The sequence below is a fragment of the Micromys minutus genome, assembly GCF_963924665.1.
Source record: "Micromys minutus genome assembly, chromosome: 3".
NCBI classification, from domain to species: domain Eukaryota; kingdom Metazoa; phylum Chordata; class Mammalia; order Rodentia; family Muridae; genus Micromys; species Micromys minutus.
Genome location: NC_137972.1, coordinates 17,858,177 through 17,885,978, shown reverse-complemented (window position 1 = coordinate 17,885,978; position 27,802 = coordinate 17,858,177). Strand labels below are relative to the sequence as shown.

At 38.7% G+C, this 27,802-nt stretch overlaps 1 protein-coding gene across 2 annotated transcripts; it reads left to right on the top strand.

The window, feature by feature from the left end:
• Positions 1 to 1,675: 1,675 nt before the first annotated feature.
• On the top strand, positions 1,676 to 17,880 carry LOC308418587 (C-type lectin domain family 2 member D11-like). 2 transcript variants are annotated; one of them, XM_080913964.1, is made up of 5 exons: positions 1,676 to 1,743; positions 5,372 to 5,497; positions 6,413 to 6,591; positions 7,124 to 7,230; positions 17,802 to 17,880. In XM_080913964.1, the coding sequence occupies exons 1-5, from the start codon at positions 1,677 to 1,679 to the stop codon at positions 17,866 to 17,868; spliced, it is 546 nt and encodes a 181-aa protein (XP_080770090.1). In that variant the 5' UTR covers position 1,676; the 3' UTR covers positions 17,869 to 17,880. The 2 variants fall into 2 exon arrangements, with proteins under 2 accessions (XP_080770090.1, XP_080770089.1); XM_080913963.1 differs by lacking the exon at positions 17,802 to 17,880 and adding an exon at positions 8,120 to 8,315.
• Positions 17,881 to 27,802: the final 9,922 nt, after the last annotated feature.

Sequence of the window (27,802 nt, the reverse complement as noted above, 5' to 3'; positions counted from 1 at the left end):
ATGTACTTTACGCTTATTGCAACTAGTATGTTTTCAATGCATACTGTCAAGCCCTTGAAAAAAATCAAGTACTGACTAAAAAACATATTCACATGGTTATGTAAAATTTATTTTAATGTCTGAAAAAACAGTACTGACAAAAATGTATAATTTTAAGCAAAAAATGTTTAAAATCTTTAAAAAAAATAATAAGCTATTAGTCTTTTGTGTAGATGGAAATATCTCAAGAAACACTTCTTGTTATGATTAATAATTTGAGTCTTATTTGTAACAGATAATAGACCAATGTATTTTCCATGTATTTTCATGTTAAAAAAAATAAATCTTGTTTTGAAGACAAAAAAAAACAAAGATAAAATAAAAAGAAAAAAAAGTATATGTAAAACAAAAAAAATTATGCAGTAGAAAAAAAAATACTATACATATTTAATATATTACTATGTTAATTATAGATTATTATTTTTATGTAATTAATATAATAAATATTTATTTTTTAAATCTCTCCTTTGCTGTCCAGGAGTTCCCCATGTAGACCAGGCTAGCCTCCAACTCACAGAGCTCAACCTGCCACGGCCTCCCCAGTGCTGGGATCAGAACCATGTGCTACCATACTGTAACCTAATATTTTATCATAAACACTTTTTAAATTATCTGAGATACGTTCAGATATATGGTATATGTTCCTAAATGATAAAAATAATGCTAAACTTACTTTGATTGGGATGACAATGTTCTCTTGCTACATTTTTGGGTTACCTACACTCTAAATCCTAATTCTTCAAGCCTATGAATTCAGTTCTGAGCAATCTGACACCCTCTTCTGGCCTCTTTAGGCACCTGCGTAGGTCCACAGAGTCAGAGCCACATACACAGTCAAGAACCTACAGCAGCAGCGTTTCTGTGTCTGTATCTCTGAGTTGCAAACCCTTTCGGGGTGAGGTCGAATGACCCTTTCCCAGGGTGTCATCTGAGATATCCTGCATGTCATATACTCAGCAGGGTTGAGAAACACTGGTCTAGAGGTGTTTCTCGCACTGATAAAGGCAGCAGTGAGCATCATCGTTCTGTCTACACACCACTAGCAAAATGTTCCCATATATACACATGTAATCTGAGACAGCCTGAATGTACAGTTCTGAGTCACAGTCTGGCTGGAGATCAAAGGATCTCTTCTTCCTGTGTTTAGCCCAGATGTGTACCCAGCTCGCTGCTTTCGGACTCTGTCTCCTATAGATTCTGTGTCTGGGCTTCTCAGGGCACAGACTCCTCTGAGCTTGCCCTGAAAGACCCCCTAAGTATAACTCAGAGCTGAAATAACATGGGACTGACTTACACTGAAGATCACTGTCTGATGTGTGGTATTTAGGGCTGGAACGAGTTGGGAATAATATTTTCTTTTTGTTGTCGTCTTTTATTTCCAAGTTGATTCCTGCTGGACAATAAAACTGGTCTCAACCCGTCCAGCCCCTGCAGTTGCTCTTTTTTGTAGACAAAGCTTTTGTGTATGGCATAAGTGTCATTTCTTTACAGGCCAATCGCTTCCCTACAAATCAACTGTGTTTAGATTTGAATCAGTTCCTTGTGAAAAGGGGAGGAGCAAACCGAAGTCTGTTTTTCAGCCTCTCAGCTTTCAGGTTCAGTTCAACAGTAGAGTGAGCTCCTTTCTCAGCTCTGAGATGAATGCCACAAAGACTCCCATACCCTTGGTCAGTACCACAAGAAGCCTGCAGGAGGAAGAAACCGGTATGTACATAGTAGTATCTGAACGAAACTATAAGAGCAGAAAGGAGCTTCAACAGGGACAGGAAGGCAAAAGAGCTGAACCTGGAACAAAAGAATAAGAAGAGAGGATCAACTGTGAGCCTGTCACTGCGGGTCTGCAGAGCAGGAAGCAGACAGAATTAGCTATGGGAACTCACTGTTCAGATAGTTCCAGGGCAAGAGAAATGAACCTTATGAGAGCCAGAGCTGCAGCTCGCTTGCTTTGTGCTTAGCTTGCTTGTCCACTCTTTCCAGGGATCTGGTAAGTTACACTCTGGTGGATTACAGCAAACTTCTGTAGAAAATGCTAGCTCTGCATGTCCCTGAGTGAAGGAAATTCAAACAGCATTGCAATGGGCATAGGGACAGGAGCTGTCTGGGAAGCTTAGGGTTTGTGTCTTGCTGATCCTTTGTAATAAAGAGGACTTGAAAGGAGGTGGCATGGGCTGAGGGTGGGGGTGGGAATGGGCTAAACCCACCCAGGACCAATTCCTTTTCATTTTGAGCTATTGCTGAGTTACAGATAAAGAATGTAATGAGGTTTTCTACTTCAGTCTAAAGAAAGGGAGCAAAACTGTGTTTCTTGTGTTTCAAACTATGTTTTATTATATTGCTTTCCTTTATCTTCCTTTTTTTTTTTTCTGACTTCTGTTCCCTCAGCTGAATTTTTTTTCCATTTAGGGAAAGAATACTGGATTTAGAGAAAACAAGATTGATATTTATCAAAATACAACATTTACAACAAATGTTAATGTTTATAAATAATAATAAACTTATTTATTATTATTAAACCAACTATTCTAGCTGAAATCATAATTATTGTTGTTATTATTGTTATTATTACTGATGATGATGGTAATGATGATGATGATGATGATGATGATGATGATGATGATGATGATGATGATAATCGATTGATTCTTTGGCCAAGTCTCATACTTTACCCTCAGCTGGCCTGGAACACCTGTTCCCTCTGCCTCAGCAGGGTTGACTTTTTGAAATCAAATACTCAAATATTTAGCCAAAGGAAGCATTTCCTGCTGTAAATGTGGCGCTCTTGTCCAAAGTGCAGCTGTGTGAGCAGCTCGTTAACACAGTCCTGACCTCTCTGTTGTGTGGAAGAAGTACAGCACTACAAATAGAAAAGCAGGTGTGGGCCATAAGGATGACGACACCAAAATCCTGTGAGCACGTAGCATTCTGCTGGGACAGAGTTAACAACTGAAACTGTGGAGACACTGTAATACAATGTGGAGAAAATCACAGCAACAAACAATTAAAAAATGTTGAGAATTGTATATGGAGCCAAAATCCAAAGGACATCACATGATACTTAAAGTCCTCTAATCTTAAGTATTTTGTCTTAGTGAGATATGAAATGAGCAAATAGAGTGGTTAAAGGCAGTTAGAGCTTTTTCAAAAGTATAGTTTATATTCAGGTTATCTGGGTTTTAAAAACATATAATGATGTCTCCATCACAATGGAATATAGACCTATAATCTCTCTGAGACTCTCCGAAGACTTTCCCCAGGTGCTTCCTTCCTCTGTCCCCAAAGCATGGCCACCTCTGACCTGAACTTTGCTTTTCCAGAAGCTGTTCCCATGGATCCTGCAGTCTGTTAGTCACACAAATGACAGTGGTGTGTCAAATACAAACAGTTGTCCTCTGTTCGAAAGAGATCATGTTCTGAGCACCACTGATCTAAGAATAGTTATGTGTTCAGAAACTTGAAAGCAGCTCAAAATTCAACATCTGCTTTTATTTTGCAGAAGGTTTTAAAAGATACAAATGAAAACTTGTGGGTTAGATTAGCTCAAGCAGAAATAAGTTGGTGACAGTTGGGGCTATCAGATTAAAAACAAAACAAAATCTACAACTATGTGATCAGACTCTTAAGCTCTTAACATGCACTGGAGGACAGATAGATTTTATGGTTAACTCTCTAGGCTGCTGATCAGACAAGGCTGAGGAACATTTGGACAGAGTGTGAGATGATTAGGGGCAAGTATATGGTCTATTTTTTTCTTCTTAATGCCCATGCCTCAGTGCTCAGTCATATTGATTGGCTTTTCAACACTGGCAGACATTTAGGTTGTGGTAAGATGTGAATTTTAAAAAATCTAGTGCTTACTGGCAAGAACCTGATATGGATGCCTCTTTAGAGGCTCTGCCGTACTAATACACAGGAGGATGTTTGCAGCTAACAATCAGAATGAACAGGAGGACCCTAATGAAGGAGCAAGAGAAAGGACTTAAAGAGCTGAAAGGGACTGCAAGTCCATGGGAAGAACAAAATTATCAACTATGCAAACCCACCACAGCTCCCAGGGACTAAAACACCAACCAAAAAAAAAAAGACCCATGTCCCCAAGTGCATATGCAGCAGAGGATAGCAATTTTTGACATCAATGGGAGGAAAGGCCTCTGGTCCAGCCAAAGCTCATTTTCCCAGTTTAGGGGAATGCCAAGGTGCTGAGGTGGGAGAAGGAGCACCTTCATGGAGGCAATGGGAAGGGGAGGGGAGAAGGAATTGTGAGAAAGGATAACATCTGAAATATAAGTGCAGAGAATTTTCAATAAATATTACTGTTATTCTTTAATCTTTCATTTTTATAGTCCAGTAGTTATTCCCATTCTTGTCTGCCCTCTGACTGGTCCTCATCCCATTTCTTCACCCCTCACCTACACCCCAATCTCCTCATCTTCAAGAGGCTGTCTCTTACCCCTCCACTGGGGCCTCAAGTTTCTCACAAGGGTTAGGTGCATCTTCTTTTACTGAGGCGAGACCAGGCAATCCTCTGATGTACATGTGTCAGGGACCTCATATCAGCTGGTGTGTGGTGCCTGGTTGGTGACCCAGTGTCTGAGAGATCTTGGAGTACAGGTTACTTGATACTTCTGGTCTTTATATAAGGTTTCCCTCCTCCTCAGCTTCTTCCAGCCTTTCACTAATTCAGCCACAGTGGTGACCAGCTTCTCTCTAATGCTTGGGTGTAAATATCTTCATCTGACTCTTTCTGCTGTTTGTTGTTCATTTCAGAGGGCAGCCATGCTAGGCTCCTGTCTGTAAGTACAACATAGCATCAGTAATAGTGTCAAAGGAACGTCCCCTTTAGCTGGATCCCAATTTGGGCCTGTCACTGAACCTCCTTTCCCTCAGTCACTTCTCCATTTTTATCCCTGCAGTTCTTTTAGACAGGAATAAGTCTGGGTCAGAATTTTTGACTGTGAAATGGCAACTCCATCCCTCAGCCAACTCTGCAGCCTCCTGCTGATCCCTGTCTGCCCCATTCTTTGAGCTCAGTGTTGCCCTCAGTCCTAAGGAGTCTTTTCTTAGGAACAAAGTCTATGAAGAGCTTTGGTTGTTCTTTGTCTTCAACCTGATCTTTGCTCTTTCTGTTTCTTGCTTCTTCATTGGTCCTTAGTTCAATGACTGGAAGACTACATGTTTGCCTTTCCTATAGTCTTCTATGAGTCATGGACATCATTTAAAGACCATCACCTTCCGTGAGGGGTTTTTCAGTGGGTGCATACAAACCAAATCTACAGATAATCCTTTTTCCTCAAATGTTTCTTGAAATGGATGTTCTCAAATGTATATTTTTTAGGTAAAATGCTCCGAGGAAAATATCTCAGAACCACCTCCTCCGAGTCTTCTGCAAAGCTTCACTGCTGCTATGTAGTGATCACGGTCCTCACTGTAGCTGTAGTTGCTCTTTCTGTTGCTTTGTCAGGTAAGTGACTTACTCTCCAAATCCTGCAGCACTCTGTCCACATTCCCATTGTCAGTTATACTTACTGACCACTGTGAGCCTGACATTGTAGAAAGGACTGTAGAGAAAAAACACTGAAAGTTTCTGTTCTCTTGGAACTTTGGTCCAATAAAAAAGAGAAAGAACACATGGCTATGGTGTGTAGAGAGGACAGGCTCAGCATTTCTGGAAAGATGACATATAGCAGGTTCTAGACAGAGATGCTGGGGACATAGGTCCACTTGGAAGAACTGATCAAGGCAGAGAGCAAGGAGAGAAAAACTCCAAGAAGGAACCTCAAGGAAGAGTAAGGACAAAGAAGAGCTATTTGGCCAGGAAGGTACAATGCCTCCTACCATGACCGATGGGTTTAGTTGCCAGCCTCAACTGCATTTTGAAAGAATTAAATGGAAAGTTTCTGAAGTAATACATTTATAAAATTTTAGTACCACACTGTTCAGAATAGTGAAATAAAATCTTGCACTCTCCTAAGTATGTGAATCGTCCTTTAGTACAACGTGTCCACACCGTGTACACTACCCACCCAGAAGTTCTCACTGCTATCTCCATTGTCAGGCTGACTGTGAGGCATCCATACAGAGTGCTTGCTGCTGTTGCAATCCCTACTGTAGGACACAGTCATCCAAACACAGAAAGTGGAGCTGTTATAGAAGTGCCCTTCCTGGGAGCACTACTGTCAGTGAGCACCTGAGAGAGAATGGGACACAGGCCCAAGGTGGGAGGCCTTTAGGTAAGGGCCCATCATGCTCAGGAGAGGGTCCTACAGTCACTTAGGAAAGCTCCAGTAAATTCACACCTCAGAGCTGACCTCAGGAGGGTATGTCAAAAAGAGACAAAGCATGTGTGTTATAATTCATTGTATTGTCTAAATTTTAGTAAAAAAGACAGAACAGATCTCAATCAAAAATACATATGATGCTTGCCCAAGCAACTGGATTGGATTTGGAAATAAATGTTTTTATTTTTCTGAATATACAAGTAACTGGACATCTGGTCAGATCTTCTGCATGGAACAAGGGGCCCAACTAGCTCGATTTGACAACCAGGAGGAGCTGGTAAGAAATGGGCAGATATTGGTTTGTCTGTTTGTTCTGTTGAACATTGTCCTGCCTTGAGATAAACAGTGACAGATGAGGCATGAGACATGGGGGACATGGGAGTCAGTGCTACTTGCTGAAGTTTGACATCTGGCTAGAGCCCTGAGACACTCAAGAAACATTTCCCCACACAGTACAATGTTCATAGTCAGCTGGAAGGTCACATATTCCATTTTACTGGGACATCTGGTGGTCATGAGCATTGTCCTGTAAGATGGCCCATGTTGCAGACTGTTAATTACTGCAATGGGATGTTAACCCAGAACTCTCCTGGCCACTGAGCAATGTGTTATTGTATTTTTACTTTAATTCAAATGAGGTACTTTAGAATTACAAATGTCAAGTTGATCCACTGAGAAGAGGGGACTCATACAGCTCCAAATTCTGTGACCCTCAGTTCCATCTTTAGAGGAAGCTGTGGAGTGGAGAGATTCCAGGATCATTTGAAACAGAGACACATGAGTTCTTGGCCTTTTGTGTTTTATGACAGGAATTTCTGATGAGATACAAGGGGACTTTTGATTACTGGATTGGCCTGTACAGAGAGTCGTCAGATCAGTCTTGGAGGTGGACAGACAACACTGAGTATAACAACATGTAGGTTTCCACAATGTTTTTTCTACTACTGTGTTTATGTGTTGTGATGTGTGTGTGTTTTGTAGCTATGAGAAATGAAATTCAGTGTCATATGATGCTGACTGTACTGAAAAAGAAGAAGAAAAGAGGTAGGAAGTGTGTTAACATGCAACACCCAATCCCCGGGAAACTCCACACCCCACAGACTGAAATCTTTGGGGTTTTTCTGTCTATAGCCATCATTTTCAACACCTTTACTTGGGGTGGTTTTACCATAGTGATGGTGTCTATGGGTAGCCATTCCTTATTCTGGCTCCAACTTTAATCTTTTCGTTGTGGATAAATGTTCAGTGTGGGATGTAGACAGACCCTCAGATGGGCAGTGAACATTGAAACCCCAGAAAATTCCAGAACTTCAAGCCTGAGATTCAGCTGTTTACTGCTTGCACGGCTGTACCTATTCAGGAAAGCAGACATTTGAAACCTCCTCTAAAGTCTTGTCACCACAGACCACCCAAAATGGTTCCTGAATCACAGACTCAGTCATACACACCATTAAAACCCTTTGAGCACTTACTAAGAAGTGAGTGTTCCCATATGTAAAGTGCCTCAAAACAGAATTGACAATCACCCCAGTGAGGTCACTCATGGCTGCAGTTCATCTGAAAGTGGCAGCAAGAACCAGTCGAATGCCTTATGTAGACATTACAGGATTCACCATGACAAATGACAAAGAAGTGGTGTTTAGATCCTGAGAATGTAGACAGTAGGTGTAAAACTAGTTCAGGGTTTCCTCAGGGACTCTTTGATTCATATGACTAGAATGCAGTGGAGACCAGTGAGATTTCATTGTAGGAGGGAATGCAGTTCTGGGCTCTGAGGACTTATTAGTATTTTGGTTTCTTTTCAGGGTTCCCATCAGGGGAGTGGAAGGACACGCCTACCTGAACAACAATGGGCTCAGCAGTGCCAGGGTCTATGTAGACAGGAGATGGAGCTGTAGCAAGCTCAACAGCTATACCCTCCATTGCAAAACTCCTTTTTCTCCTGTGTAGACTTGACCAGGAGATGGTTTTTAGCCTGTTATCTATGGGTGTTACTCTTTCTCATAAATCTCACATTGTTATAAAAACGGATTAATAATATTCCTCAACATCACAAATGAAAACGACCTTGGAAAGCTGCATATACAAGGACTTTGAGAACACAGATGAGTCTAAAACAGATGTTGGATCTCATACCTTATTCTAAAGTACAACTAACGTTAGTGAACCCCATTTTTATGGTATGAAGTTTTTGTGCCAACGAGAGCTTCATTTAAATTTATGTGACCACAAAAATGAGTCTCCCCAATGTGCACGGAGCCTTTAATAATGGAAGCAGAATGGCTGGGATACGCATCTGTGACCCCAGCTACTCAATGGTTAAAACAGGAGGGTCACAGGTCACAAGTGAGGGCTGAAATCAGGGCAGGGAAGATGAGACCCTGTCTGTAGCCTCCCCTCACTGGAGAAATGTTACACATGCTTTCCACAATTTAAACCAATACACAGAAGTTTTAAAACGTGTAAAATTAAGATTGACTTTATGCTCTTCAATTTAAAACATGAGGGACATTGGCCAAATGTTTTTCTACTTTAGTTTTCAATATTTCTACTTCCATTATACTGTTCTAAGTATAATATACTTACATAATTAACCTGTTCTAAGTATCATACATTTTATAAACAATGCCACTTTATTTTCACATCAAATGTGAGTTAAACTCCTCAAGCCTATAAAACTTAATTTTACACTAGCATGTATATCATTGGGTCTTTAAAAAAATTAGTATTTAATATCTTACAGAGTTAGCTACCCCATACTGATGAGTCCCAAAAAGGACGAAATAACAGGCTAAAAATCATCTCTTGACTTCTTTATCCCTTCTCTATCTTGTTCTGTTTAAAGGCTATATACCAACTTGACTTTTTAAAGACTATATACCCTCCCTCCTTCTCTCCCTCCCTCCCTCTCTCCTTCCCTCCCTCATTTTCTCTTTCTCTTTCTTTCTTTCTTTCTTTCTTTCTTTCTTTCTTTCTTTCTTTCTTTCTTTCTTTCTTTCTTCCTTTGTATTTACCACTAGTTAAATGAATTATAACAGTATATAGAAAATCAAACTATTTCTTTCTACTTTTTATTTTGAGACAGAGTCTTGCTATTTGGAGTAGACTGGGCTCAAACTCAGAGATTTCCCTGCTCCTGAGTGCTGGGTTTACAGAGTGTGTCTTCACACCTGGATTAGGTTTTATTGGCTAAGGAAATTGGTCATTATGTGTGATAATTTGTATATGTTTAGCCCAGGTAGTGGTAATGTTAGCAGATTCAGACTTGGGGGAGTAAGAGTATAACTGTGGGCATGGACTTAAGATCCTCACTCTAGCTACCTGGAAGTGAGTCTTCTACTAGCAGCCTTCAGATGGAGATAAAGAACTCTCAGCTTCTCTAGAGCCATTCCTGCCTACATGATGCCCTGCTCCCACCTTGATGATGATGATAATGATGATGATGATGATGATGATGATGATGATGATGATGATGATGATGATGATGATGATGATGATGATGGACTGAACCACTGACCTGTAAGCCAATACAATTAAATCTTTTCCTTTGTAAGAGTTGCCTTTGTTATGGTGTCTGTTCACAGTAGTAACCCCCTAACTAAGACAGTGGGTAAGTGTTGTGGTAAATATTAAAATGGTTCAATTGGTACCAGCCTCCAAAGTCTCACTCTGCAGAAGCCAAACCAAGCACCAGGAGCTGCTAAAGATATGCCAGTAGCCTCTTCAATGTGGAGCTAGAACACAATCCCCTAAGAAGTTAGTTCCCAAGCCTGGTATACACATCATGTTCCACAGGCTGATTAAAACATGACTCTACAACCATTAACTTATCTAACAGGTTTATATGTTAAATTCTCCATCCACAAACCCTCTACACAATAAGCTTACAACCAGTGGACAAAGATACAAACCGCTAATCCAGAAAAAAATAAATTAGACCCATAGAAATCCTTAGAAATAATCATGACAACATCATCAAGCTAGAGATGCACCGAGACAAACGGAAAAATCTGCCTCCATCTCTTTCTCAGTCTCTGCCTCCTTCCTCCTCTTCTGCTTTTCCAGCCTCTTCCCCTGCCTACCTCTTCACTGTGCAATCATGTATTGCTTTAACATAAACCTACACATCACCCTTTCAGTTCACTTTAAGAAAAAAATCTTTACCCTCAAATGTAAGCTTATGTAACTATTACCACTTCAAAATATTCTAAACGACGACTATGTTTACTCAAAAAACCTACTCAAGTAGGTTACAAAACAAAATTAGTCATCACCTCCTTCAGAAATCTGAAAGTGGCCAAATGTCTAAAAACACTGGAAGCCTAAAATGGTTTTCAGGGCTCAGGTAGGTTGTAGAGGCAAATCTCCATTATTAGTCCCCTGTTAGCAACATGTGAGAGTAAGTCTTCAGTCTTCTGGCCCAGGATCAACTAACAGATCTTTGAAATGCAAAAATCTTGAAGAGCTGACAATTTTGTCTTGGCAAAAAACTACTCTGCATGTTTTCCTTTTTGGAAAGTATTAACCTGTAGAAGAAATAGTTAGTGGCTGCCCAGTGGCTGCCTAGACATAAAGTGTACCTCACCTGGAGGTAAAGATGCTCAATTCTTCATTATATCCACCAAAGGGGAACTGGAAGGAATAAATATGTCTCAACAAAAGATAAATAGCATTACATGTCATAATTTATGGATTCTAAAGTTTCTGAAAACTGTCTATGAGGAACATTTCTGAACTGTTAAGCCTTGACTACTCTTGACCATTTTTAATTTAAACACCTCAAAACACCCTTTTTTATTTCAAAATACAATTATTTTAATGATAATGGGAAATATAACTGCTTTTTACACATCTTCCACATTAGTAATTCAGAAGTGACATCTCTTGAAGATTTTTTGAACACCCTTTTAATTGACTCAGAATGATGAGTTTGCTATCCAGTCATTAACTAGTATTGTTTAATCAACTAAAAACAGTTTGTAATAGCAGTTATAGGACTGGGTCTAAGCCTTGATTTTCCAAATTCATTGCATAGGTACAATACCTATATTAAATCAATAATACCAATCGCAATTTTAAATCAATAAGAAATTATACCAATGAAAACCTTAAATCTGTATCAAATTCTATACTACTGTAAAGATTATAACTTCAACTTTGTATCAATTAGAATGATTTTTTACCAATGTAAGATATTACTTTAGCTTAGTTGCCAAATGAGGATTATGACTATACCAATCAATGTGGCTAATTTCTCCCTGTTAAATTATGACCATTTCTAAATTCTCTATAAAACAACCTTAGAATGATCCCCAAAGTCCAGTGAATTGGGACAATAACTCTTCATAGCTTCTTCAAGGTGAATATATGGGCATTGAGAATTGAGAAGGGGGGGAGATGAGGAAGCCAGACAGGCTTCAAGAAGAAAAGCCACACTGATGACAAGCTTCACAATAGCTGCACATTCTCAAAAGAAAACATTTTAGTATGGAAATATATTTTTGTTTGATCCTCTTGAATTTAGTTTTTAATGTAGTCTCCCTCTATCAAATCTAATCCATATAACTGTGGAAGGTACACAGAGCCAAATCATACTATTTAAAAACACAAAGACAAAAACCTTTCTCCCAAAGTAGTGTGTCCCTTAGTCCATTGTACAAACACAAGGTCTGAAGTCAAGACTTCACCACCCACAGATAAGGCCAAGATTGGCTCTTCTTACATGCTTTATTTCAGGTCCACATTGGACACAGACAAGAGGCTTCCTAAGGCTTGTTGGTCACTATTCGGTTCAGAGAGAGAGACTTTCTCACATAACAAACAATGAGAAAACAAGATGATGTTTATAAAACCAAATGGTTCACACATATTGCAGGAATCATCTAAGCATTTGGGATTTATACCTTTTCCTAATTCAAATACATTAAATTTATTATTAATTTTTTTATTCTTTGGGAATTTTATTCAATGTTTTTCTATACACTCTTCTCAAACCCTCAGATCCACCTGACCAATAGTTCCATGACTACGGGTAAGATTTCATATCCAATTCCCATCCTGCTGCTGAAATTTAATCAGGTATGGGTTTGTACAAGTCTGGTGCATGTTGTTACAATGCTGTGAATTCATGATGTGGCTCCTCTGCCATGTCCAGAAAACACTGATTCCTTGTAGTCATCTACTACCTTGGCTCTTACACTCTTTCCACCCCTATTACTGCAATGAACCCTGAGCAATGGTAGTTGGGGTATATATAATATGCATACACAGACACACACAGACACACACAGACACACACACACACACACACACACACACACACACACACACACACACACACCTGAACAATGGTACCCGATACGGTCTTCATCTTGTAGAAGAGGACTTAAATTCAATCAGAGAGTGTTGGTTATTCCTGTGATGTTCCTGACACTATTGCACCAGTGGGCACAATCATTATTGCAGTTTGCACGGTTCAAAGACACATATAATTGATGATTATTTTCCTCCGCTGACTGCATGCATAGTCTTTTTCAGAACTATAAAGGCTTTCTAGTAGAAGTGGAGTGTTTAAGTTACTACCAGTTATGTTTCTCATGTCCTATAACTAAAAAATATATTGTCTTCGTCAGCAGGGTCTTATTTCAATCTCTGGAAGGCAATCATGAGTGATGGCAATAGCCAGGAATGATTGGGGTATATAGGACTTTGTTGTTCAATTCTTTTATTAGCAAAATAGTACCCCATTGTATAAATATACCACATTTTCATTATCCATCATGTGGTGACCATCTTGTCTCTTTTCAATTGTTGGCTATTTTGAATAGAACACTAAACATGAGTGATCAGGTATCTCTAAAGTAATATAGGGAGTCCTTTGATAAATGTCCAAGAGTGATACTTCTGGACCTTGTAGTAGATCTACTTTTAGATTTTTGATGAGCCTCAAGTGAATTTTCATTGTAATCACATCAGATTTTGCTCCATTAGTGACTAAGTATTTTCCTTTCCTAAATTCTGGTATGATTCGTTGTCTTCTTTTTTCCATTAGTCATCTTAACTGGGGTGAGATAAAATAGTATTAATGGTGAACATTTAAAAAATATATATTCCCGACAGTTGCACAGGCGCTCTTCCACCTGGGTGAGCCTTTCCCACAGGCCCAGGGAGGGAACATTAGGAGTTCTCGGAGCCCAGGGAACGTGATGCTCTCTGGAAAAGGGTCCTCTCTGGCCCACATTGAGGCCACTGAGACTCAGGATCTGCTCACAGGAGGCTGAGCTCCCAGATCAGCTGCACAGGTACTTTTTCACATGGACAAAAGGTGAACTTAATTCACAGGCCTGGGGAGGGAACACTGGGAGTTCTCAGAATACAGGGGACATGGTGCTCTCTGGAAAAGGGTCCTTTCTGGATGAGAGAGAGAGAGAGAGAGAGAGAGAGAGAGAGAGAGAGAGAGAGAGAGAGAGAGAGAGAGAGAGGAGAGAGAATGCTAGGTTTCTGCCATTAGGACCTATGAGCTCCCAGAACAGACACACAAGATCTCTCACACTGGAGCCCACAAAGATGGAACTGGGTCTCTGCCATCAGAACTCACTGCCTGACCACGAAGAGCAAAGCACTCTCCTGAGCCCAAGGACCTCTAGATCCACAGGAGAGACTAGAACCAGATAGAAACAAAGATCACCTACAATCACCGAAAACAAGATGGCAAGAGGAAAGCACAAGAACCCAAGCAATGAAAACCAAGACAACCTGACAACATCAGAATCCAGTTCTCCCACCACAGCAAGTACTTAATAAAATTCTTGCAAACTAAATCCAAGGACATATCAAAACTATCATTCACCATGATCAAGTAGGCGTTATCCCTGGGATGTAGTAAATAGTTCAATATACGAAAATTCATCAATGTTATCCACCATATAAACAAATTCAAAGCAAAAGAAAAAAAAACAAAAAACAAAAAAACCCCAAGAAAACAAAAACCCAACAACCAACAAAAAAACGACAAAAAAAAAAAAAAAAAAAAAAAAAAAAAACCATGATGCTGAGATGCTGAGAAAGCATTTGACAAAATTTAACACTCCTTCATGTTCAAAGTCTTGTAAAGAGTAGGAATCCATAGCCCATACCTAAACATATTAAAATCAATATACAGCAAACCAGTAGCCAACATCAAACTAAATAGAGAGAAACTTGAAGCAATTCCACTAAAATCAGGAACTAGACAAGGCTACCCACTCTCCCCCTACCTATTCAATATAGTACTGGAAGCCCTAGCTGGAGAAATCATAGTATACTTAAGTGACCCCAAAAATTTCACCAGAGAACTTTTACAGGTGATAAACAACTTCAGCCATGTGGCTGGCTATAAAATTAACTCAAACAAATCAGTAGTCTTCCTCTACTCAAAGAATAAACATGCTGAGAAAGAAATTACTGATAAGGTACCCTTTGCAATAGTCACAAACAATATGAAATATCTTGGTGTGACCCTAAATAAGAAAGTGAAGGGTCTTGATGACAAGATCTTCAAGACTCTAAAGAAGAACATTGAAGAAGATCTCAGAAGATGGAAAGATCTCCCATGTTCTTTTTTATCTCCTTTATTCTGTTGGTGATGCTTGTGTCTGTGACTCCTGATCTCTTTTTTAGGTTTTCTGTCTCCAGGGTTGTCTCCCTTTGTGATTTATTTATTATTTGTATTTCCATTTTTAGATCCTGGATGACTTTGTTCAATTCCTTCTCCTGTTTGGTTGTGTTTTCCTGTAACTCTCTAATTTTTCATTTTAAATCTTAATTCATTTTTCTTTTCTTCAGAGGTTCTATCAGTTTCTTTTTTATTTCTTGACCTATTTTCATTCAACTGTGGTTTTTTTGTTTATTCTGGCACCTATTTATAGACTTTTAGAATTCTTTGGTTATTTTCAATGTTGGCATTTTTATTTTGCTTTTTTTAGGGGACATTACTATAAAGATATTAATTTTTTGTGGAGACTTAGAATTTTGGTCAATTTATGTTTGTGCATTTGGAATGGGACCTAAGAATCTGCAGGCAGGTGTTAGTTAGAGTTCATTGGGATGGAAATCTTGTCTTTTTTTGAGCAGGTGTTTGAAACTGCCTATTATATATTTCAGTTTTATTTGATAGACCAGCTACATAGAACTTAGGAAAAGCAGAGATAATGTTTGTACTGGGTATTAGAAGTAGTTCTGGCTTGGTTCAAGTAAACTGCGGATTCTCAGCACAAGAGCTGATCTGTAGTATGAGAAAATTTTCACAGTCAATCTTCAGGAATCTGAGGGAGATTCTCAAGACTTTTCCTCAGGCAAAATTACTGGTGAAAGTCTGGGGTAACTAAATCAAGAGGAAGGTTAGTATACTAAAGTCAAAAGAAATTGTGGGACATGTGGTCCTCAAGCAAGTTTCAGGGATAGGCGGAGTAGTTGATGTGTGTCTAGTGTCCCTACCTGATAAAAAGTGGTCCTCAGGTCATGGAAATGGATGAAAGTTGCAGCATGAATCTAGTATTTGCCTAGAAAAGGAGCTCTATGCAGTATGTACTATACAGTATGGGTGGATGGGCTTGGTTGGGATGGGTGGGGTTAGAGGGGGGTTCTATTCCCTTTCTGGATATGCACAGCTATTCAAGGGCACTTAGCTAGGGTGGATGAGGTTAGTATTGAGAGTTGGGCTTCTCTACCTGAAGAGGGAGTGCTGAAAGGGGCACAGAAAAGCAGGTTCTACATATGTTTTTAGCTCCTCTAATAGTAATCAAGGTTGAGATGTTCAAGAGCTAATTTAAGCCACAGCAACATCTATAGTTCTGAAGAGCTAAATTCTAGGATAGCTAATGGAGACAGGTGAGAAGATCAGTTTTAGTGATAGGAGCAGCGTAGACAGACAGGAAGTTGGCCTGCTCATTTGCAATCTGTGTTTAGTATTACTTTTCATTTCTGTTCCTGCAGGTGTGGTCTATGAACTTTATGTTGGACTATATTCCACTTTATTATCTCATTTCCTGTTCAAACTGCAGCTCTTTATGTTCTTAGTGCTTGGATTTATCCCTAGCAAATGGTTGGGTGATGGTCAGTTAACAGTCAATACATGACTCAATGTATTAGAATATATTTTTTTGATATGTAATTTTAAAACTATATATATTCTTGATAGTTTATGGCTAGTTTGCTTAAAACCATGTGCTATTCTTTTGTGTTACTGAATCTAACTAAGAAGACTTTACAGTTTCTTGCTCCCATTATTCTAGAGATAGAGTCAGTTGAGGCCAGACTGGTCTATATAGTGAGTTCCAGGTGAACTCCACAGAGGCCCTATCTCAAAGAAGGAACAAAGCTTTTTGCTTTCAGGGGCAAAATTTAGCAGTGAAACTTCCCCCAAGTACCCAGAGACATTGAGATAAGAAGTATCTACTCTTGAAATGAGGTCAGTGTGGAGGAGGAATGAACAAGAAAGAAGTTGAATGGCATACATGAGTTAATCTGCCATAATAAAACTATTGTTTTGAATGCAGACCTATAGAAAAAGTTTCCAAAAATGTAAAAACGAAAAACAAAATCAAAGAGTATCTACCAATAGGAAATGGAACGAAGAATGTGGAGCACTTTTGCAATGTTTCCTGTGACTGAAAAAAAAAATTCTTTAGAGAATCTGAATTAAAACTAGTCAAGATAAAAACTATGTTAGATAAAGTAAAAGTATCTTTTTGTCTTACATACTTACTGTTAGGACCAGCTATAAAATTTAGAGGATCACATAAAAATAAATCTCTAGAGTGCCTTGTTCAGCATTAATAATTTCAAAGCGTTGATGGCAGCGTGTGAAGCCTTCAGAAAACTTTCAGTATGTGAGCAGCAAACTGTACATACAGAAAAATAGTTGGCTCTGCCTGGAGCAAGATAGGTATTCATATCTACCCATTAAAAACTCCAACACTGGAGATTAAGGAGTTAAGAGCACTTTTTGCTTCTGAAGAGGGTTCAGTTACCAGTATTCACATGGTGATTTACAAGTGATCTTAACTGAAATTTTAAGAAATCTCAAACCCTCTTTCACCCCTGTGTGTATCAGGAACTCAGGTGGTACACAGACATGCATGCAGGCAATCAGTATACGTGTGCACATAAATTGTGCAGGATAGTTGCTCAACAGGACTGTGAGCACCAAGATCGTGTTGTTTAGTGAAAAAATGATTTCTATTTGTGGTGTGGCTCAGCCCTAGCACACACCTTTAATCCAATGGCTTTCTGCTTAAATATTGTAAACAGGCTTAAATAAAGTTGACCACAGGTCAAAAGGTGGAACAAGCAACCAAGTGAGTGAACATGGGGATTTAAAAAAAAACATAGAGATTAAGAGGAACTCAGAAGAATGGATAGAGAGACTACTCAGGAAGTGGGCAGGAGGAACAATCAGTGTGAAGGTTTATAAAGTCCTGCTTAAGGACTTTCTTTGAATCTTTCCAGCAGATACTTTTCATGCTCCAGCACTGGAGTGAAGCACACTCTTCTCTCATTACTGAAGATGCATTGATGTGGGATGTTGAAACAGGTAGGTACTCACCACATAGAACAGTCACTAGCCAGTGATTATTCCCATGTAAAACTTCTGGATTTGAACTTTGAAGGGAAAGGCTATAGGCACGCACTCTCTGGAATGACTTGCAATCCAGAAAGATTTTACATCTTTGTCCACCTGACCCAGGATCTAGATAAACGGGATCTCTGTTGAAAAAAAAAAGTCCCAGAGTCAAGACTTGTAGCCTTTGAGACATGAGGAGGTCATAATGAGGATCCCCTATAAGTGGAATTAGTGCCCTTAGATAATCACACACACACACACACACACACACACACACACACACACACACACACACACACACACACAAACTACTTATCAGCCTATCATGTGAAAACAAAACTAGAATACATCATCTATAAGACAAATTATGTCATATTTGCCACCTCAATTATCTTGGACATTCTGTTGTGTATGAACTTCGAATCTAATGACAAATTTTATGACAACATGTATTAAAGCAATTGGCTTTTTCACAGTTCTGAAGAGCAGAGGTTCAGAATGGATTGTATTGGGCCCAAATCAATCCTACACTCATTTGTCTTTTGGACGGTTGAGAGTAGACTCTGTTTCCTAACTTTGACCGTCTCTAAACACTGTCTGTTTACCAGGGCACTGGCCTTTTGCTCCACCTTCAGAGTCGATAGCAAAGCACCTTCAACTTTCTGACTGTGAATGATGTTCTTGTCTTCTCTAGTGAGAAGCTCCAGGATTAGGTGACACTATCTGCTTAACCCAGAAAAAACCTCTTTATATCAAGATCCTTAATTTAGTCACACTAGAAGGACCCTCTGTGATGTGAGATGACATGTATAGAAATTTGGGATTGGGACAAGTGTGTCTTTGGAGATAGTATGTTGTTTATTTATGTGTCGGATTGAAATAACCATGGCTTGAAGGACATATTGAAGACAGGCTTGTTTTGCTACAAAAAGTCTGGCATTTTGTCTCATTATCTATTGTATTTTATGGTCTTCCCTCATTTCGCATCTCTCCCACTCATGAGATTATCAAAGGTAGAGGGTCTAAGGACAGTAAAGCAGAGGAAAGTAGTTTTCAGGATGCTTTTTTGTTCTGGTTTACTTGTTCAACTATTGCAATATATCAAGTTCTTATGACAGTCTTATTAGCCAGTGGACATATCTCTGTGGATAGCAATGACTAACCCAAAGAGGTTTTTTATTTTCCTTTTGTATTCAGTTAGTCACTAATTTTTGTCTTCTGAGCAGAGCCTTAATTTTAAAGGTTGGGAGAAAGAAGCAATTCTCTTAGGTGGCATTACCATTGCTCTAGCTGTGTGCCCCTTTCCTTCACACTGCCACTTCCTGCAGAGCAGTCTGACCACAGATCATAGCATCTCAGATGGCATTGGGTAAGGTGCAGAGTATGGTTCTCACTAGGCTTAATTTCATCTCAAGAACTGAAAACCTCATTTATACTGAATCAGTTATTGGACCGAGGGATGCATGTGGATCTAATCAGGGCATCTTCACTCAAACATCACACTTACATAGTTCAATGTTGGGCCTTCATGAGAAGTAGAGCTTTGTTATTCTTTCTTTTTTTTATAATGTATGCCTGATTGAGCTTGGGTAATATCTCAGACATATTCACTTCACTTTTACCTCTTTGGAACTTCCTTAAACTGAAAGATATTTTTTCTCAACCTTATAAATTAATTTCCTATTTAGCTGACACCTACAAATTATATATTTTGCTAGCATTTTCTAGCCTGAATTCTTGACCCTTAATTTTTTTTTATATTAGTGCTCACAGAGGAATTTCTTGCCTTTTCTGACTTCTCAGAACAAGCCAAACAAAAGTGTTCTTTTCAGCTTTAGGTGTTTCTTATACAGGCAACTATAGCCACTCCTGGCATATTATCTAGTGAATAGATGGTTGTTATGTGATTAGTTATATCTTTGCATCTCATGACTTATTTACAGATAACCTTTAATATGAGAACTATATTAGTAATGTAGAGGTAGAAACCAAAAGATTTTAAACTAGAAGAGACCTTTGGGGTAATTTTTGTCCTTTGTGCTTCTTACTTCTTCTTGTTTTTTTACAAAAGTTTCCAGCAGATCATTTTACTATATTTTCTGTCACTTACAGGGAACTTTGACATATTAACCTCTTGCACTAAAGCTCATCTGGAAAAAGAAACTATTATTAATCTCAGCCTCATTGGTTAAATGAGAACATTTCTTGAAATGTATCAGTACTATGACTGGAGCACAGTGAATGAGTAATAGAAAGCTGAAGTTTTATGTTGTCCCAACAGAAGGGGTCTCAAGGGTAAGTGGGCAATTGTACTGACTTTCTGTTTGGAGATTTTTAGCTTTTATTATTATTATTATTTGTCATAAGGGTAAACAACTCTGAGCTGCCAGTCAATGTAGACCAGATTGTGTGTCTTGGTTGTATATTAGATCCATTATGTAGTTGTCATTAAACATTGAGCTGAACCTTGGGTGAGGAACCTGGATGCAGGGCAGAGGAGTACCTAAATTCCTCCTGGCATCAATAAGCTCCAATGGAGGTCCACCAGAGAAGTAGGATTTCTAAATAAAGGCTAATGGAAACTGTTGTGGGGTATCCACCAGAGAACACTGCCTGGACATGGGTTTAAGCCAATAGAAATCTTTGTTGGATGTCTGGAGAGCACATTGGGTATTCAGGATTCCAGTGTACCACCAAGCATTTATGCACAAAAAAAATATCCTGGATTGACATATTTCAGTTAATAAGCATGGTTCATCAGAAGAACTACAGATGTCAAAACAAAAGCAAGCTTAGCACATTTAGGGACCTTCCAATAACTATGAACTTTGGTGGACTAGGTCTTTGTATTCATTTGCCAGGTGGTTCCATCTATGTGTTGAGTTTAATGGCCTGAATGGTACTTCAGTCATGGAGTCAGTTGTGCCAAGGTCTGGGCATCTGTTACAGAAACCCAAAATTTTTAAAAAAATAGTGTGAGAATTAATAACAGTAACTTTCAAATCAGATTGGTCCTTGCAGAAAGGAGTACTGATGTGATATTGGTCCATGTTGATGCTGAGTACTCATCAGACTGGAGCACAAGGAGCCAAGACAGGAGACAATATACACCATGACAGGACAAAGATGAATGGATCCAGCAGGAGCAACAGAAGTAGCAGGAAGGAAAGATGTGCAAGAAAGAGCATGTTATTTGGAGAGATAGTAAACACCATATTCTCAAAAGAAAATAGCAAGCTAGCCAAGAGCTGTCTGAGTTAAAGAAATCAGTGAGTTTTCAGGCAGCTATGGGGCTGGTTAGCACATTTCAAACAAGTATGCTGTTTTCTTAAAAAAATTTTTTTTTTTAAATTTCCTGTTTGGTAAATGTGACGAGAAGTTGTGGTTGAGCATTACAGAAACCAAGACTTTCCACTCCTTTGAAAATAAATGTTTTGCTTTCACATTAGCTCGGTAGTTGTAAAGTACACTCTTATTTTAATCATGTTTGTAGTTAGATCACAAAATAATGAGCTAACTTATGGCATTTTATGTGTGTAAATTTTCATGGATGTAGATTATTGTGCTTTGCTGGGATCTACCCTTCTAGCAAGCTCCCTTTACCTTCCACTGATGATACTCCAACATATATTATCCATTCAAAATATGGATATTGTATATTATAATAGAAAATATGACCCTGGATTGGGTTGTTCTTGATGTTAAATATATACAACACACACACACACACACACACACATACACACACACACACACACACACACACACACACACACACACACACACATTTCTATGGGAGAATGAAGAGTTTTAAGTTTCTTAAGTTAATTTTATTATTTGCCTTCCTTGGCCATAAGGCCTTTTTGAAGGAACACTTAAGTATACAGTCCCCATTTCTCATTGTGGTTACTAGTGAGAGAAATGAATTGATAATAGAGATGTATTCTTAAAGATTTCACTAATACTATGGGAGAAGACTATGGTGGAGTGAGTCATCTGATTCACATATGAAATGAGATAGTTGAGGGGAAAAAGAGTGAAAACTCATTTGGGGCTACAAAAAAAAAGCATGTGAAGGAAAAACCCAGAAAGTTTCATGTATAAATGACCTTTAAATGCCATGGTTCTGGGACAAAACTGTTCAGCCTCAGGCCTCTCCTCCTCAGTTCTCTAGATCACTTCCATTTTTCAGAGTGCCTTCCTCTTTAATAAAACTATTTCAATTTCTATCTACACATGTGCTCCTGGTCCACTTCTGTCAGCAGATGTCCTGTGAACTCTAGTGCACATCTACAAATATTTCATATTGGTTGGTCAGACTTTTTAATAAGTTTTGACTACTAACAGAATACATCCAGTCACGTACAACAAACGGATAACTTATTTACAGCACAGATAATAAACAACTGTGGTGGTTTGAATAAGAATGGCTCCCACAGGCTCTTTTTGAGTTCTTGGTCATTGTGGAGTGACAATTCTTGAGAAGGATTAGGACTTGTGGCCTCATTAGAGTGTGTGGGGCCTTCTTATAGAAGGTGTGTTACTAAAGGTGGGCTTTGGGATTCAGAAGCCCGGTCTGGGCTCAGATAGAGATATAGAATTCTCAATTCTCCAGCACCATTTTTGGTGCATGCCTCCATGCTTCCTGCCATCATGACATGGACTAAACCTCTGAAACTGTAAACTGGCCCCAATTAAATGCTTTTCTTAGTAGGAAATGATGTGGTCTGTTGTGCCAAAAAGTATTTGTGAACCCTAAAAGACCACCAATGAACCATCTTTGATGTAATAATATTGGGGTCCCTTTATTACAAGCTTGGGCTTGGGGTCTCCTCCAGCCTAACCCTGACAAAGCAGGACAGGAAAAGAAGATGGAGCAGCCTCAAACCCTTAGCAGGACAAGATTTAATAGGAAAATAGGAGTAAGTGGGGGGTGGTAAAAAGGAGGGTATCCAGTCTGACAAGCATCTAATAGAATGACTATAAGCCAACAGGTAGGTGCTCTGAAGCAAGACCAAAGATAGTCACATATGGTGTGAAAGAACATCTGAAACAGTCTGGCTAAACTTTGATTAACTGTTGTTAGGAAGTAGCTCTAGGGAGTAACTCTGGCCAAGGACAAGCTGTGAGATCCTTTATGGTATATGGGTGCAGCTTAAGTTCTACTGCAGGTCAAGTTCTCACTCAGGCTTTTGTGTTTTCTATTTTCTTTTTATTTTTTCTTTTGAAATGGAGGCTGGTCCAAAGATGGATGACATTTGGCCCCTTGTGGTCATGGTATCTCTTCACAGCAATAGAATATCCATCACCACCAAAGCAAAGCCCAAACAAGGTTTTTTAGGACTCTTGAATCAAAAATGGTCTACTTTGTAGTATTCAGGGATGTGAAGGGATGCTAATAGAATATATATCCTTAGTTATAAGAAAGTCAAAGTGAAAAAGACAATTATAAATATAGTGTATCAACACAGTATTTAATAATTATGAAAGTATAACTGTTTAGATTATTCCCATTGAAGGAAGAAAACGTTAAAAACTGTTTGCTGTTGCTTTTCTTATGGTAAGTAGAAGTTTAGCACCATTGTCATAGATTACAGGAAAAGATGAGGCAAAGGGCAAATCCTTTTACAATCACCGGGTTAAACATTACTCAAACTGGCGTGCTCGAATGGTCATTGAACTAAAATAGAATGATCATTCTTTATCATATTTGAACTTTGCAAGACAAATATAAAGAAGGAAGTAAGCCTATTTACATTTGACTAAGGTCCATCTGGCTGTCCTCTAGGCTGGGGAGAAAAACTTCATATTACTTCCTTATTAAATACATGTGAACAGAACAAATGTGTAAAACTACCAAGGAGGTTATTATAATAATCCCCAGCAGGCTCTAGTGTATATCATGATCTTCCAGCTCATTTAGCGTATTCCAGAATTTTTATTTACTTATTTTATCAGATAGAGCTAGTTTTCCTGGGAGACAACATCTTTCTTGTTAAGCATATATTAGAAGCACCAGAAAAAGCTACATGTTTGAAAATATGTTCTATTATATATCTGACAGAAAGCAAAGGAGGCAGGGTTTTATGAAAACTCTTCATTATCTGTCAGGCCCAACCTGCATAGCAACCAAACCCTTTGTACATGCAGAAGTGATATTAATGCAAGCCTTCCAATGCCTCAGACAAGCTGGAACCAGCAACACTCAAGATTATTTGCACGTAGGCAATTCCCATCTCTGTGCAAATCCTTTTATTACACCCCATGGTCTTATTTTCTGACATTTTTAACTCAGTATATTTAGAGAGGGCTTCATTCTAAAATCATAGACTAGAGGCTGCCTTAGTGGGTACCAATAAAGGAGAAAGTCAAAATAAGAAAAGTCAGAAGAGATATAGGGGAAAGTTTGGGTTCTGGATTGGAGGAAGAAAAAATGTAACAGCTAGAGAAAGAGAGAGAGAGAGAGAGAGAGAGAGAGAGAGAGAGAGAGAGAGAGAGAGAGAGAGAGAGACACTGGTTCCACCTGGCAACCACTAGTTCACCATCCTTTCATATTAGGCAGAAGGAATAAGGAAGAGGTTAAAAGGACCTTTTCATTTCTGCTTGACTCCTAAGGTGGGTTGACTAATCCTACCACCAAGGCACTGGAAGAAGAAGGTGGCTCTACAGGGAAAGTGCCCAGTGTACTCAGAAGCAGTTCTCACTAACCAGAAACTAAGATGTGAGAATGAACCCAGGCAGAGAAGAAGGAATTAGTTCCCAGAGGACTTTGAATAAGTTATAGATGGTGGTTAGAGGAATCTGAAATCCAGTGCCCACACAAATACTATTCTCTATAACATTAGGAGCAAGCAATCTGAGCACAAGAGCAGAGTTGGGCAGAATACAGCTTCCACCCACCAGAATTCAGCATAAAGGAGCTGCTTAGGCCTATGTATGGTCACACCTTCAAAGAAAAATTAGGAGTCTGAAGTAAGTACACCAATGTCTTATGTGCAGTGTCGGTAGCCTGAGAAGCTTCAGAATTCTGAGAAGCTTGTGGGTGAAGAGTGGGGTGGGGTAGATCAACCAAAGGTGGAAACAATGAACAGCTTGATCTATGATAAACAGCCTCCAATATATGCCCCACCCACCACAGGGTTGAGGGACTGGTATGTGAAAAGTGGGTGGGGTCTCCTCAACAGGAAGAAGGCAGAACAGGAGGTGGACTTTTCTAAGAAGCATCAGTGAAGAATTTAATACCTACCATTCCATTTGAGAGCTATTTGAGGCTACATAATTTGAGGCTTAACTTTAAAAAAAATTTTATGTAGAATATATATAATTTTTTCAAAAGTTTCACAACATTCCACTAAGATATTTGAATAAGTTGACAGCTTCTCAACATAGAAAAACAAAGATGATGATGGGCCAAAAATTTCAAAGTTCTTAAAAACTGTTCATTGACCAAACAGAGGACCAAAGTAAACAGATACAGAATTTAATTCAAGGCCAGGACAAAGAGCATTTTAAAATGTACTCAAAGGAAAGACAAGAAAGTTACCAAAATGGATGAAAGAATCAGTAACTTAGAAGGAAAAAATTAAAATATGGAGGAAAAAAATCAGCAAGGAAGTGGAGATACCAAAACTACGACCACTAGCAGCAAACAACAACAACAACAACAAACAAAAACCATCCATACCAGCACAGATGTGGTCACTTGCACAACATTAGGTCAGTCAACATTCCATTGGGCAGCACTGATTGAACTCTGTGATTTATAAATAAAAAGGGTGACATGAAGGAGGGGGGATACATGTTAAAGAATTTTTAGAAAAGATGGAAACAAGTCTGGATAAATATGATCAAGATACATTGTATATGTATATTAAAATTATCAAAAAATAAATGATATTCTAAAAACAAACAAACAAACAAACACACACACACACACACACACACTCACACAAAAACAGAAAACCATAGCAAAAAGCAGAAAGTGCCATCAATGAGGGAAATTAAGCAGAAGAACTATCTCAGGGAAAACAAGGTTGTTATTAATACATATATACAGGAAACAAACAAACATAAAGAAACCAGTAAATGAACCTGAACTATTCAACAATAATTTCCCAGGAAAAGGAAACATCTAGGTATTTAGAACCTCAAAAGATATGACCAAAGAAGCATTCCCATAGCATGTCATACTTAAGATCTTAAAAATGTGTTCAAAGGAATAGCACTAAAAGCTACAAGGGAGAAACACCAACTAAGACACAAAGGCATAAACAAGGGAATAACGTCAGAGCTGTTGTTAGTGAGAATAAAAGTCAAGGAAGCACAAAGTATGATATACTTCATACTTTGAAAGAGAATTACTGTTGATAAAGATTAAGATGTAGAAATAAGACTATTTCAAGAGAAACACAAATCAATGTCAATCATAACAAGGTCAGCATCACAGAACATTTGTAAAGGAACGCACTTCGTGAAAGCAGGATATAAACAGAGGAGAACTGGGAATTAATGAATCATGGTCAACAAAGGAAACCAGAAGACATCAAACCCATCCAGGTAAGGAAGAAAGGAATTCCCAATAAGTCAACCAATGAGAACAAAAAGCAACAAAATCATAGAAATAGCAAAGCCTCTCAATTACAGCTCAGAATGCAAATGCTTTTAAGTAATTTATTAAAAGACACAGTCAAATAGATTAAATAACAAGATCTTCCTATCTGCTAGGCCCCAATCAACTCACATGGTTAACTGAAAAGACATCAACAAACTGAGAAGCAAGAGTTGGAGGAAGAAATACCTAGCAAGTAAAAGCTGCAAAAAAGCTTCCACATAATTCTTATACCTCTTAAAGTAGACTTGCAACCTGACCAGGTTGGAAGAAGCAAAGGGGCCCCTACACACTCATGAAAGGGACTATTAATAAATAGGGCATAACTATCGTCAAGCAGGCACTGAACTGCATAAAAGTCCATGTATGCCCTTGCATAACAGCGAGGGCGCAATACCCCACTCTCACATTGAAATACATCTCCCGAATGAAAAAACCAGCAGAGAAATCTCAGAGCTGAATTAAACAGTAAGTCAATCGAACTTCATAGAAGTCTATAGAATGTTCCACACAGCAGAAAGAAAATATATAGTTTTCCCGATGACCCATGGACCCTTCACTAAAATTGTTCATGCCATTGGCCATGAAATAAACCTTAATAAACTGAAAAAGTAATTCCTCAAGTGTTTTCAGGCTTAGTGGAATGAAACTCAAGGTCAACAGCAAGATGGATCTCCGAAGTACACATACATAGTTTGAGACAAAACAACACTGTTTTGAACAGTGGGTTGTTGAAGAAGTCAGTGGAGAAATTTTTAAAACCGTGAGTGTTTAATGAAGCTAGAACAACAGCATAGGGAGATAACTTAGTGAGTAGAGTTCTTGTTCCGTAAATATGAAGATTGAATTCAAATCCCTCAAGTCTAAGAATGGCTTTTAACATGCATATAAAATCTGAGTACTCCTATGGAGAAATGGAAGACAGAGACAGGGAAATCTTCAGATCCTGTAGACTGGCTAGTCTTTTGTACATGGTAGGGAAAAGCAAAAAAGAAACAAACAAACAAAAAAAAAAAAAAAACCTTCACCAGTATCTACAGCATCATCTAACTCACCCCTCACCTTTAGTCTAGTAGACATAAACACTGTGGCAGCCCAGCACACAAGCATATATTTAAAGAGAGTCTTCTTGGTGGACTAGTCCCAGATGTGTGTTCCTGTGATAGTCATAATTTGCCTTGTATTAAGTGTCTAAATATATTTTCCCCAGTTTTAAATGCTTTGATATTCCAATGATCCCAGTTATTAGCTATACCCTGAAGCACTTTTTATCTGATA